At 43.0% G+C, this 13,728-nt stretch overlaps 1 protein-coding gene across 1 annotated transcript in view; it reads left to right on the top strand.

The window, feature by feature from the left end:
- Nucleotides 1–13,728, top strand: part of gpc5a (glypican 5a) — a 118,248-nt gene that overhangs the window by 18,680 nt on the left and 85,840 nt on the right. The window contains exons 3-6 of the mRNA XM_030048618.1: nucleotides 6,889–7,349; nucleotides 7,862–8,095; nucleotides 9,050–9,186; nucleotides 9,359–9,484. Coding sequence (XP_029904478.1) covers nucleotides 6,889–7,349; nucleotides 7,862–8,095; nucleotides 9,050–9,186; nucleotides 9,359–9,484 — 958 coding nt within the window. The remainder of the gene's footprint in view (nucleotides 1–6,888; nucleotides 7,350–7,861; nucleotides 8,096–9,049; nucleotides 9,187–9,358; nucleotides 9,485–13,728) is intronic.

Here is a 13,728-nt window from a genome sequence, read left to right on the forward strand (position 1 = left end):
TACAAACAGGTTTATTTTTTTACTGCGTCCAGACTCTGTTAGTCTGTTAGGAGAACTTTTCCAGCTCCTAGTTTACAGCCTGAGAGGGAATCAGAGCGAATAAAAATAGACCTACTTTACTACAAGGTATGTCTAAAAAAAAGGTTGCAGTCATTTATACTGATGATCTGTAGTAAAAGCAGTAGTGGCACCAAACGTTGCTGTATTTTTCTTTTGGGAGGCAAAACAAAATAGTCTGCCGTAGGGATGCACCAACAGCGACACTGATATCAATATTGGTGCTGATACTCGGATAAAATGTGAGTGTTGCTATTGGACATTTCACCGGATTAGACTAATCCCATACCAAATACCCAGAGTAACATGTTAGACACAAAAGTACTCTCTTGATCTTCTCAGTTTCTTTTACACAGAAGCCTATATTGCCCAAATGTTTAGAAGAAGAGTTTTGGTATCAGTTATTTTATCCGCTAAGCATGTTAAAAAAAAAAAAAAAAAAAATCAACAAATGTAAACTGAAAAACACAGCTCACACACTCAGTAGCTCCAAAATACATCACTTTGAGTACAAAGACTTTTTTCAGACTGTTCATCAGTTTCAGACCTGGATCATGAACACTTGTGCTCCTTTGTCAACAACAAGCGACGTGCAGGAACAATGAGGCATGGTTGCTTGGGATTTTTTTCATCTTCTAATGTACCATGATGAACAAATACTTTGCTGTTGACTGTACCTTCTGTGCCACCCTGAAAGTCATTGACCTCCATTGTGTGAGCGCTGAGATGATCTGAACCCAGAGTCGCTGACTCATTCTCTCTAGATGTTGTGCAGCCTATCAGATGTCACTGGGCTTTTCTCTTGTGGTCACAGCCATTCAAAGCACATGAATCACATTAATAAAAGCCATCTTTGCACTGCTCAACAGCTTGGCATGGAAGTCAGCTGGTGGCATCTGAGCGCTCCGAACCTGGAGGCACAGAAGCTCCAAATGCAGGATCTGGTGGATATTCTTTTGGACAGTGATCTCCTCACCTCTATAGTCCATATTTCGGGGTGCATCCCGAAATGTACGCTTCACAAATGTCTAGCACCCGACTTGTGTTTCCTCTCCCCCTCTTCCTTTGTGTGTGTGTGTGTCAGAGACAGAGACGGAGGCTCTTTTGGTCCTTTGATGTCTATTTTGAAAGGGTCCTCAGCTACAAAGGCTCATCTTAATCTTTGTGGTTTACAGAGCCCATTCCTTGATGACACTCCCATAAATTCAAATGTAAATACATGCACATACACGCGCACACTTAATATCACTTAATATATGTGTTTGAATGCACGCAGGTTAGAATTACATTTTATTATCTTTCGGCTTTTAGCTGAACAAACCAGAGTGACTGAAGATGAGTGAGCAGGTAGAAACTCTCTTGATGTGACAGGGGTTGAACCTGTGATCTTCTGGTTGTGAAGCTGCACATCCCTGATAACAGTTTAGCTTAAGTGTGTAGTTTAAGTGGGCATATCAGCTCAGAAATCCATTATCTTTAATATTCTGTGACTGTAACTCAGAGTTATGTAGTAAAGTGTTCAGATTTACCCAAATGCAGAATATAAAATTGATGTAGCTGATGACTAGGTATGGTGGCAGGTAATAGTTGGAGGAAGCACGCAATGCACTCAATCAGAATGTCTGTGTGCTGATCAAAATTACAGTGATAGTTTGTGGAAATGCACTGTTAAATGAAAAATGTCTCCCTCTGGTGGAGAAAGGAACACCCAACATGCTCTCATCATTTCTCTCTCCCCTGTTGTCTTTTCCTAATCTGTTACTGCCACTGTAATACCACAATTTGTCATTTCAGCTGATGTTTTTCTAATCATGCATATGCATAACATCTGTCTTAATGGCTGGCTATTATCTTATTAAAAAATCAGAGATAAAGAGACATTTCGAGAGAGCTTGAAAGAGAGAGAGAGCTAATAGTCCTTTTTCTCCATTTCGTTGCCAACAGCCAGAAGCCCTGACCTTACCATAACTCATCACTGGGTTAGCTAACCCTGTCACAGTTAACTGGATCACCCTACATTAAGGAAAATGAGAACTGCAGCATTTAAGAGAGAAAGAAAGAAAATGGGATCATATTGAAAAGCCTTTTAGACATGGGTGAAAGCTCAGCTACTGTGGAATTTAACTGAAAAGGGTTTGTGATTGGTGTGTAATTGCCAATACATCTGGATAATAGCCAATAATGCCAAAGGATTCGAACATTAATTGTTCACATATTAGAAATAATTTAACATGGTAGCATGCATGAGAGAGGGGACATTGCAGGTTGATGGATAACATGTTATAATGGCCTCTTATAGTGGCTCTGAGTGGTCCACATCCAAGCTAAAAGTTATGCATTTTTTTTTTTTTCAGTTGTATTTTGGCATGATGTCCATGCACACATACACAGAGGAGCCGCCTCCATCACAAGCCCTCGGGATTCCATGCCATTTGAACCAGTGAAATGTCGAGAAGACAGAAATACACTGAAATACATTTCCAAAATGTGACACATGCAAAATAGCAAAATAGCTTGCCCAAAAGCTTATTTTGCTGTTGAAATAATACATTCCTAACAGTTATCCATGGTTTAGAGACTAAATGTTTATATTGCCATGTTTTTGGTTCTAATGTTAATTCAATGTCTGAGTTACTGTACTCCAATAACTGGCCACCATCTTTTATGTAGACATACACACACAGACACACACACTCACACCCCAGCCCTAACTTTTCACCTCAGATCAACCACGATACCCACCATGTGTCCAGCTGGCAGGTAATTGAGTCGGACCAGACCTCCAGTAGCGCTGTAAGAAGTCACTGCAGTACAAGAGTGTTTTCTATCACGCTGACATGCTCAGTGTCCCTCCTGCTGCCAGAAACGCAAACATGTCTGCTCTCCTCTTATCATGTGGGTCATTGACACCCAGAACACACACAGGCAAGCCGTGCACACTGTTATCCTCATTAGCTCTGGTTTCCTGGTCACACATTGTTCAGCCGCAAGTAGTGTTGACCATGAATACGTCTAACACCAGGAGAGTATGAGCCTTCGTTTATGGGTTGAACTGATGCAACTGTCAAAACTCTTACATAAACTACAGCTAAGACTGAAGATGAGGGTGAAGCTTGTGCCATGGCAGCATCGAGCCGCTTTCAGCTGTTAGCCACAGAAACAGGCAGCCATAGTGCCTGTTAATAAAATTGGAGACGTCTGAGTTTCCAGTTGAGAAATTGCAAGAATTTACATTTTGCACTGTTGGATCTTAAGAATTTTCTAAGTAGAGCTTCAAAATACAAAAAGAAGAAATGAGAGTGAGACAGAAAAAAAATTGAGTAAGCAATTTATTGCAAACAACCATTAAACTGAAATAGGCTGTTCATCAGCTGATCAAAAGTTTAAGACCACTGCCTTTAAAAGCCCAAATCTTCGCAAAAATGTGGATTCAGTGTCATTTTCTGTCAGGTATCCACACTAACTAACTCTTAAAAATTTGATCAGGAGTGTATATTCCTAAAACCGGATTATATAGTTGCCTCAACATAAAATGATGGATGATATTCATACCTCTGTTATAGTAAAAAAAAAGAAGCATAATCTGCTACAACATGCTCAGTACATTGTAAATGGACTACATTTCTATAGAGCTTTTCTTGTGTACCAACCACTCAAAGTGCTTTACAGTGTTTGCCACATTAACACACACTGTTGGCAGAGGCTGCTATGCAAGGTGCCAAGCTGCCCCTCAGGAGCAGTCAGGGGCTCAGTGTCTAGTCCAAGGACACTTCAACACGCTCTCTGGAGGAGCCAGGAATCGAACCAGGAACCCTCCGATTAGCAAATGACCGCTCTACCTCCTGAGCCACGCCACCCCCGTAAATCATTAGTCAGATGGCATTTGGAAGTTTGCATTAGTCGCCGCCCCCATAAACAAAGTAAATAATATCTGAAATGGTGTTTGTTGTCAAGCTGTTTCCAATGATACTCATTCAATCACAAGTTTTTATTCACATTACAAAACATTAACAGCATTGTCATTAGTGTTGGCATGAACATCACCAGCCACATACATAAAATTAAAACTTGGCAGCATACATAATCTCATGTTTCCTCAACTTTCAAATAAGCATAATGTCCATAATGTCCATGTCCTCTGGTATATAAAAAAATTAGGGATTAATTAGGGAATATAGGGCCCTGGGAACTCAGATATGCCTTGAACATTGTGAACCCTTTTTCACACTTTTTCTCTTTCACATTCAATCTGTTTTGTGCTTCCTCGGGCTTGCCCAGGAGCCTGGCTGCTGGTCTTCTGTGCCTCCTAGTGAGAGAAGTTGCCCCACACTCTGGTGCAAAATAATTCATTAACTCTGTTTTGACAATTAGCGACCTCTTTGTGGGTGTTAACTCCATTAGAACAGACTGCAGAGAGCGGGTGTTGAACTTGCCTTTTCCTTCTTATGGATGAAGCTCAGCGGGTGACTTCGTAACAAGACACACTTCAAAGGGAGCGCGAGAGGAAGACAGTGATAGGCAGAAGAGAAAACAGAGAAGAAATTGTTTACCACACAGTTATTCTTTGTGCTGTTTGACAGGTGGGACTCATTAACTCCACAATCTAATGTGGTACCCTTCCCCCTCATCTCCTCTCCAAAAAAGCATGTGCTGTAATCCCTGTGGGACCCTCCATAACTCTGCCTGCTCTGCTTCATAAATCAAATTTTCGGAATAATCCTTCGCTGTAGTCAGTGTGCACATATCTGTTTCTCTGTCTGGCTGCCTTTTTTCTGTCTATCTGTCTGTCTACCCTTGTCTCTCTCACATTGTCTGTCTCACACACACACACACACTCAGACACAACCCGTACACCTCCCATAGTTTCCCCTGCTCCCACAGCTGCCACTTTTGTCTTTGCCATTCTTTACCCATGCTCTATCATTTTCTTTGTTAGCACTGGGCTCTGACCAATTTAGAGGGGCTTCCTATGTACAAGACACAGCTCTCTCCTCCACACACACACACACACACACACACACACACACACACGCACACACACACACACCTTTGGGCTTTAGATCTTTATAAGACATCCCTGCTGGATCACAGGAGAGCCACAGTCACACTGTCTTCCCGGTACCTTGGTGTTTAGCGCTGCCAGCTGGAGACGGAGCGCCTGTAGGCATGCCAGACACCTCTGTGTTCCCCCTTTCAGCCCCTGTCTCCAGGGGCCTTTCGGTCAGTCTCTCCACGTCAGTACATACTGCACAGCGCTCACCCCCCACCTCGCATTGCGGTAGCCCCCTCCTTCAGCCTCTCAGCCCCCCCAGACAGCTCGAGGCCTTCACCCTGGCCATTGCCCCACAACCCATGACAAGCACATGATGTGAGAATAGCCATGGTTGAGGTCTTAACTGCAACGGGAGAAAAAAAAAAAAGAGTGGAAAAAAGCACAAGCTTGTTAGGTCAATTTAATGAGAGGCATTTCTATTGTGCTGAGGTTATTTCAGAATGTATGTGGCAAACCTGACAGACATCATGTCGCTAAAATAAGTCTTTTTTATTTTTTTTTTTAATTTGTGTTACCCAAACATGAACTAATCCTAACATAAAGGGATTTAAGATTCAGCTGACCACGCAGAACAGTGCTCACATACATGCAGGAACATGCGATTGTCTCTCTCCAAGGCCGATGCACTTCACTTTACTTTTTGTGCTAAATTTGCTGGTCCCTGCTGGGAACAGGCTTTGTGATCCTGCCCTCAAGCATATATTTTTGGCTGTCCTCCTGTGGACATCAGTGTTGTTGGTGAATGCTGGGTGTCATAAGGTTGCACACAATGCACACACACCTCAACCCATGCAGGCACACGTGGTAAGATACTCCAAAGCAAAATCTTGGTTAAAGGGCTGCATCAGGAAAGGCTTGTGTCTTATGTGGCTGATGCAGCAGCCGCAGCACGGGGTCTTTTCCCCGTTATTCATTCAGATGCATTTCCAGCAGTTAGTCAGAAATTTATATCAAATGCAGCTCACCAAAATGCTGGACAGTAACTTTCTGAGGTGATGAAAAATAGTGTGTGGGGGAGGAAAGTATGGCAAGGATTTGACAGCAAGGATAATATTGTATGTTGAAAATGTTTTATTGTAAAGCATACATTGTGTGTGTGTGTGTGTGTGTGTGTGTGTGTGTGTGTGTGTGAAACAACACACTTGCATGGGTGTGCAGTTTGCAAAAGGGAAGGACATGATTATGGGTACTTCCTCTTCTTTGAAGAATTTGCTCTGTCTCTTCCCTAACTTTCTCAGCCTCTGTTCTCCCTTTCCATTTCCATCTCTATCTCTAAGCTTCTGTCTTTCCCTTGTCATGTTTCTCCTCCTCTCTGTCTTGGTCATGTCTCCACTCCTTTCTCTTCTCTCTCTCAATGTTGGGTAAGAATGGAGTTGTCAGATTGTGCTGCAGGCGACTGCTTCTCTACATATCCTCCCCAGCAGGAACAACACAGGGGGCTGCAGCTCCTGCTGCGACCACTGAAGACTCCCCTCTCTTTCTCTTTCTCTTTCTCTTTTTATTTCTCTTTCTCTTTCTCTTTCTCTTTCTTTTTTGATCTTGATCTCTTTCTCTTTTTCTTTCTCGCTGTCTCTCTCCTCTCTTCTCTTTTCCAATTGGCTGTATGAAGCTTTAGTGTTAGTTGTTAGAGAATATTCATGTTTCATTTCTCTTCTCTTCTCTCTCAACTGTTTGTATGACCAATGTAAAACTGAAGCAAGAGAAAGCAGCATGCAACAATATAAACTTAATAAACCCCCATGTTATTTTCTTTCTCTCTTTCTGTCTTCATGCTGCAGAGACATTTGAGGTTCTGATGAAGCAGGCCGAGAATCACACCAACTCACTCCTCCACGAGTCATACCGCAACATGGCCAGCCAGGCCGTGGGCCCTGTGCGGGAACTCTTCACTGATATTGGCCTCTTCTTGCTGGGCTCGGAGCTAAACGTGGATGATTTAGTCCAGCGATTCTTTGACGCCCTCTTCCCGTTGGTCTATAATCATCTGATTAACCCAGACCTCAGCGACATAGCACCCGGCTATGCAGAGTGTGTCAGGTCGGCAAGCCGTGACGTAAGGCCATTTGGTGCTGCACCCAGCCTCCTGGCCAATCAGATTGCTCATTCTGGGGTCTCTGGGAAGCTTCTGCTTCAGGCGCTGCACCTTGGGATTGAGGTCATCAACACCACTGACCACCTGCAGTTCAGTCGCGAGTGCAGACGGGCACTGCTCAAGATGCACTACTGTCCTCACTGCCAGGTATGAATGCAATCATATTAAAGGAACAGTTCACCCAGAATACCAAAATCTAGACTATAATGGCTCATGTGTGTGTGGTGTGTAGAAAGAAATGTCCAAATAGGCAAGCGAAGAGAAAATTCCTGCACACTGACATCCCATTACAATGGGACTGGATGGGTATGTGTAGATGGGAAAAAAACTCAACAGCAAGATATCTTTCCAAAAGCTATCAGACAGTTATCATGCATTATCATTTGTTGAGAATTCTTATCTGCCAAAGAACACCAGCAAATTGTGTCTATCTGAGTGATTTTGTACTCCTTTGGGGCGGATACGTTCCATAGTTGGCTGGTTTTACAGAAACTATCTGGATGGATAGGCTTCACCAATGTCAGCTGGGAATATATATCTATCTATCTATATCTATATCTATATATATGTTGTATTGTGACTGAGCTGTCCCTTTAAATCAAAGCTTTATACCAGCATTTCTTCGTTATCTGTGATCCCATTCTAATTTCATTTCACAGGGCTTAACCCAGTCCAAGCCCTGCATGGGCTATTGCCTCAACGTCATACGGGGCTGTTTGGCAAGCATGGCAGAGATCGACACCCACTGGAGGGAGTTTGTTCGCTCGCTGGAGGGCCTGTCAGCGCGGATGCAGGGACCTCATGACTTGGAGCAAGTGCTGCTTGGAGTTCACACACTGCTTCATGATGCTGTGGCACATGCTCAAAAAAACGGACCCCGCCTCTCAGCACAGGTCAAATCCTCTTTGTGGAGAGATTAAGTTTTTGTCTTAGAATATTGTTTTGGGAGGGAGACTTTAAACTGTGGTGTGGAGGCTCAGTGGGGGGCAGTAAACAGTTTTGCAATTGAATCTGTCTAGGCGAGTTGCAGAAGGAAAGATAAAGGATAAAGAATTTTAGGTCTGCACTGCAGAAGCATTATTCTGATCTCATCCTGTTATTTCAACCAGCTCGCTCACTGTCAGAGAGGTATGTGGTGCAGAGACCAAGCATAAGTGGCTTGAAATTGCACATACCACACAACAACAGGTTGGCCAGACCAGAGCAGGCCAGAACTCTCCAGAAATATATCTATGTGGGCAGCTCCATGGCAGTCAGAAACTGAAATTGCCAGCCAGAACAGGATTCAGGCCAAATCCAGAACCACGAGCATCCACAGCTACTCCTTATTCTTTGACTCATTTACCTAAATGTGGACTAGTTTAATGTAAAGCTTTTAGGTTTTTTTTTTTTTTTTTTTTTGCTGTTTGTTTATCAGCACCTGTTTTCTGTTTTGATGTTCCTAGAATGAAATTATTGCCACAAAATCTTGAATGGAAAAAATACCAGAGGATGAATGAATCATACTGTGCTATATACAGCACAACAGCTCTTTTTGTTCCAAAAAATGATCAGTCTTTGCTGTCCTGATTAAGACACAACAGCTCCATCTAGTGGCTGCTTGCTGTCACTACTGCTTGATAGGCTGCACATAAAATGGCATTCAGAAATTGGAGTTGAGAGGCTTGGCTGCACTAATGGCCCTGGCGTAAACATCTGTCACTCGGCCATCTAAAATGAGGCAGATTAGCCATGCATCAGTACAGTTTAATGAGATTTGCAGAGCTTAAAATTCTTGCTTCTCTCTCACTGTTCAAACTAAAATCTGTGCCTGAAGTCTCTGTCTCTTTGCCTTCTTGGGGTAATAGGTGCATAAACTGTGTGGCCCGCCAAGCAGAGAGCCTGCACAGTCTGTCAGCGTCCAGCAGCACAGCAGCGGCAGAGAATCCATCCCTCTTAAAGCTTATGTGAGAGAGTCAGGAGACTCCCTCGCTGTCAGGAGAAAGTAAGTGGGACAAAGATACCAGATGTGTGGGAGGGAAGAGGGAGGGTAAACCATTTTGCTTGTGTGATTTTTATTTTTTTAGTTCATTAAATGTGTAAAACTGCATAGAACAGCTGCAGTGCTCTCTAAATATGTAAATGATGTGTGTGCTTGCATGTGCCTGGTTTGACAGGGAGTTTCTGAACAGTCTACGTCTGTACCGTACATACTACGGTGGCTTGGCGGATCAGCTGTGTGTGAGTGAGCTGGCCTCCGCTGATGGACTCTCCTGCTGGAATGGAGCAGATATTGTAAAGAGGTTTGTTTCAGAGTGCAATAACTCAGCCAGACATGGCCTCAGTATGTTTCATTGCTATTTTTATGACATCTCAGTTTTTCATACCTAACTACAAACACCTAGAGACACACTCCTGCTTTATTTTATACCCACTTCACCCGAAATTACATGAAAACACTAGAGGGCATTAACAGAGTGAAAACCTCTATTAATGCTTTTATCCTTAAAAACATCATTCCCATCAACTGAATTTTTAGTTCAACTGATTTCTTGACCCTTAGGATTTGCAATCAATTCTCAGTATCCCTTGGTGTCAAGAAAACTAACAAATGCCAATCGTTTAAAAATGGAGGTCACGACCAAAATCTGTTTACAAAATTTAATGGAAATCCACATAAAAGTTTTGAGATATTCTGCTGACAGACAGTTCAACACATTAACCACTAAAAACACTGGCAGAGCTAAAAGAACTAAACACATGTAGGATGTAGGATCTGCAATTAAATGATGTTTGTTTTAACCTTCATGAAGGGTAGGGCATTTCTGGGGCAAAACCCCACCCACGTGACACAGTAGACACAGTAGACCTTGTAAGTGATGTAATAAATTATGGCATAGCCGTGTTTACAGTTCCATAAGCAGTTTCTAGAGAGGAAAAAAGAATGGGTTTTCACATAAACACCCTTCTCACAGTCTGCGTTCAGCACAGGCAGTTTAAAATTAGGATTTTGTGCCTCTCTATTGTTGAAGTGTTATCTGATTCCTGTAATGGTTTTCAAGGAGAAGCAGTTAAAGGCAAGTTAAACACTCTCTGTGTTGTTTAGAAACCATGCCACGATGTTGTAAGAAATATTTTCCCTAATAGAGAAGTTCACCATAATACAGCTAACTCACAGCTCATCTGTCATAATGTCTGTTGTGTTGGCTGATATATATATACATTTATGGATGATCAGAAACATATTAATAGGGAGAAAACTATTATGAGAAGAATCAGAGTCTTGCCAGCAGTGGGTGACATAAATTATCTGTGTTTAGCTTGCACAGAGCAACCTAGTTTGCAGCCAACTGCTTTGACTTAAAAACAAAATGGTTACAGAGATAGAATAAAACAATAGAAAGATGTAGGTTAAAACCTGCAATGTTTGAAGAGGCTGCGATAAACAGAGCCCGTGAAAGGCAATGCTGACATCTCTTACCACCTCTATAAGGCTAAAGCCACATTGTCTACTGTTTGACCAAGGTCACATACACACACCCAGCTTGTTTGTGGGGTCACACCACCACAAAACAAGCTGACACTGAGGTAGTATTCATCAATTAGTGCACACAGACATAGATCTTGGCAGGCTTCCTCCACAGGATCAAACAGCAGCCTTCTCTGTCGTTGCATCACCAGTCTCTGTCTTACCTGTGCTGTCATCACTCAAGGACCCCTTCATATATTCTCAGTCGGTGGTAGTTCCCCCTAACTGTCAGCTGCTGTCAGCTTTGTTGTAACGGCAGGTGAGCTCATATTTCAAATTATGGTGGGCTTCGAGTTGCCAGATTGGGTTAGGGGTCCACTAGTAAAAGATGACAGCCTTGTTGAGATGGTTTCACAGCTGCTGTGTGAAGGTAAGAAGGCAGCAGGGAAAAAGAGCAGGAGGAAGCCTTTCATGGCACTCTCAGTGACTTGAAAAGTGTGCAGACTCAATACAAAGGCTACGATGCAAATGACTCAAGTCGTTTTTTTCATCGTGGCATACAGAAATTGTCGGCACGATGGAGACAAGCTCTCAAGGTTAAGATTAATTCAGGTAGTGATGATTTGCTCTGTTTTCATTTTTGCGATTATGTGTTAACATAGCACCTTGTTTTTTTCATTTCAAAAGGCTGCAGCTCTCAGTCTGAGGATAGAGATGTTTCTTATGTGTTAGAGAAAGAGGCAGGTCAGCCGGCTGCATGCTGTCTATCATCCCCACCAGCAGCCTCTGGGAGAGGTTTATGGACTCTGGGTGTGCCTCAGTTCTGTAACCTTTTTTTCCTCCTCTCCTGCTTCCTTCCTTTCTTCACATGGCAACACAGAAATGCTCACAGGGTGGGAGAAATTCATCATGCCTTCAGTTGCAGTTTTTCATTTTGTTTTGGCAGTTTGGCCGTTACCAAAAAAAGTAGAGGAAGAAAGCTGAGAAATTGAGAGACATTGAGAATCTGTGGGGAAGACAATGAGGAGACAATTGAGCTGTGTCCCAGCAGCCTAGCGGGCTTCCTATAGATCTACAACCCTGTGTTGCTTTCGATTAGCCTAGAAGCTCAGATGACTGGCTGGGAGTCAACGCAGGCTGAGACAAAGGCAATAAATAACCTCCTGCCTACGGGTCATAACCCAACATCCACAGAGAGAGAGAGGGAATAAAACCCACTGCTGGATGGTGGCTGATTTACAGAAGCTTATCGAGGCCTCGGAGACCTGAAACGATTGGTTCAGGTTCTGTGCGCATACACAGTTTGTGTGTGTGTGTGTGTGTGTGTGTGTGTGTGTGTGTGTTTGTGTGTGTGAGAGAGAGCTGCGCGTGCAAGCACACAGATATGCATGTGTGAATTCCTTTTGTAATAGCTCTTTGTGTGTGTTGGTGTAGATTGCTTTATGGTCTTAAACAAGTACAGAGCAGCACTCGAGCTTAGTATTTGTCTTTCCCAATAGGAACAATAAGAAAAAAAAAAAAACATCACACAGGAGCTTCAGATTTAAGGGAGATTTAATGCACGTACTCATCGGGGTCTGGGGTAAACAAAAAGATAAAGAGCAATCAGATAAGATCATAATGGAAGAACAAAAACGGCTTTGATCTCAACCTCTGTGTGCATGTATTTGATGGAGTTTCGCTCCAGGGGTGATTCAGTACACATTTTCTTTCTCTCTCTGTCTTGCTCCCTCTCACCAACTTTCTTTTTCTGTCTTTCTCAAACACACACACACACACACACACACACACACATGCACCGAGGGAGTGAGAGATTGAGGGTGTGACATTATGATCAGTTTTCTGGCTTAGTGTTGTCATCTGTTATGACAGTGAATCTCACCTGTAATGCACCCCTGCTTTGAGTCTCCGTGTTGAATGTGCACTGACAGAATGCACCGACTGGTGAGATGTTTTTGTTTTCTCAACGCAAGAACAGGAAAAGATGCTAAATAACAGAGAGATGGAAATTACAGCCCCTGCAGAGCAGACATTATCAGTTATTTTGGTTCTTTGGCTCCATGCTTACATGTTTTTCAAGGTTGATTTTTATGCCCTTGTTCTCGTCGCATTGCAAGACGTATTGGAAGTTCCTTTGATTGGTTTCATGAGACAGTGGGATATAAAATGTGAAGCAGCAAAACATCCCTCAGACTGCAGAAGGACAGAGAGCTTCTTTGGTTTTAGAAACCCTGCTCCTGTTTGGGCAGAAAGGTTAACACATTCCCACATCCTCTCTCCATCCGTCATGGCTACACACACACACACACACACGCACACACACACACACTGGCAGGTTGCCAAGACTTGCCTGTCTCTATAACCACACACACACACACAGAGCACACATAACATTTGCAGTGGCAGTGGCAGCCCAGACTTAAAGTGAAAAACTATAAAACCACCACTGGGACTGCAGGGGTCCTCATTCCTCTCCTCACACAGTTACCACACATTTACCTGTCAATTTGATTTGAAACTCTTATATGTGTGTGTGCAAGGTAGCAGCTGTACTTTGGAATGCCTTTCATTATAACAGATTTCATTTCCTTTTCTCTCAGCCTGTGAGAGACACCAGCCAGGATATATAGTGCTGTTAAAAAGCCACAGCCACCAACAAGTGCGAAAGTATGGCACTATGTTTTATTCATAATTACCCTCCTCGCGTGAAGACTTGCTTTAATCATACCAAGCCACTCACACACACCAGCACACACAGCGCTGTTTGGATTGCATGTTTGTATTTTCAAAGTGCCTTCGTCTTATTGAGTACAACAGGTTTTTTTTTTTTTTTGCGATAATAAGGCAGCTGACCTTGCATGCTGCTGGAATTCAATGTGCGGACCGCTGCCGAAGGGATGAATCCTCCAGCGTGAATGCTCCAGTATGTATCTGAAAGACAGGCAGGCAGATTTGCACATGGCCTTTCATTTTAATAGGCCACCCTTCATGCTGAAGTGGCTGTCTGAGTGCTGACATTTCACCTCTGCTCTGTCTCTGCTGGCCAGATAAGCCTTAACAGGTTAATCACATGCTAAT

The sequence above is a fragment of the Myripristis murdjan genome, chromosome 3, assembly GCF_902150065.1.
Source record: "Myripristis murdjan chromosome 3, fMyrMur1.1, whole genome shotgun sequence".
Taxonomy (NCBI): Eukaryota; Metazoa; Chordata; class Actinopteri; order Holocentriformes; family Holocentridae; genus Myripristis; species Myripristis murdjan.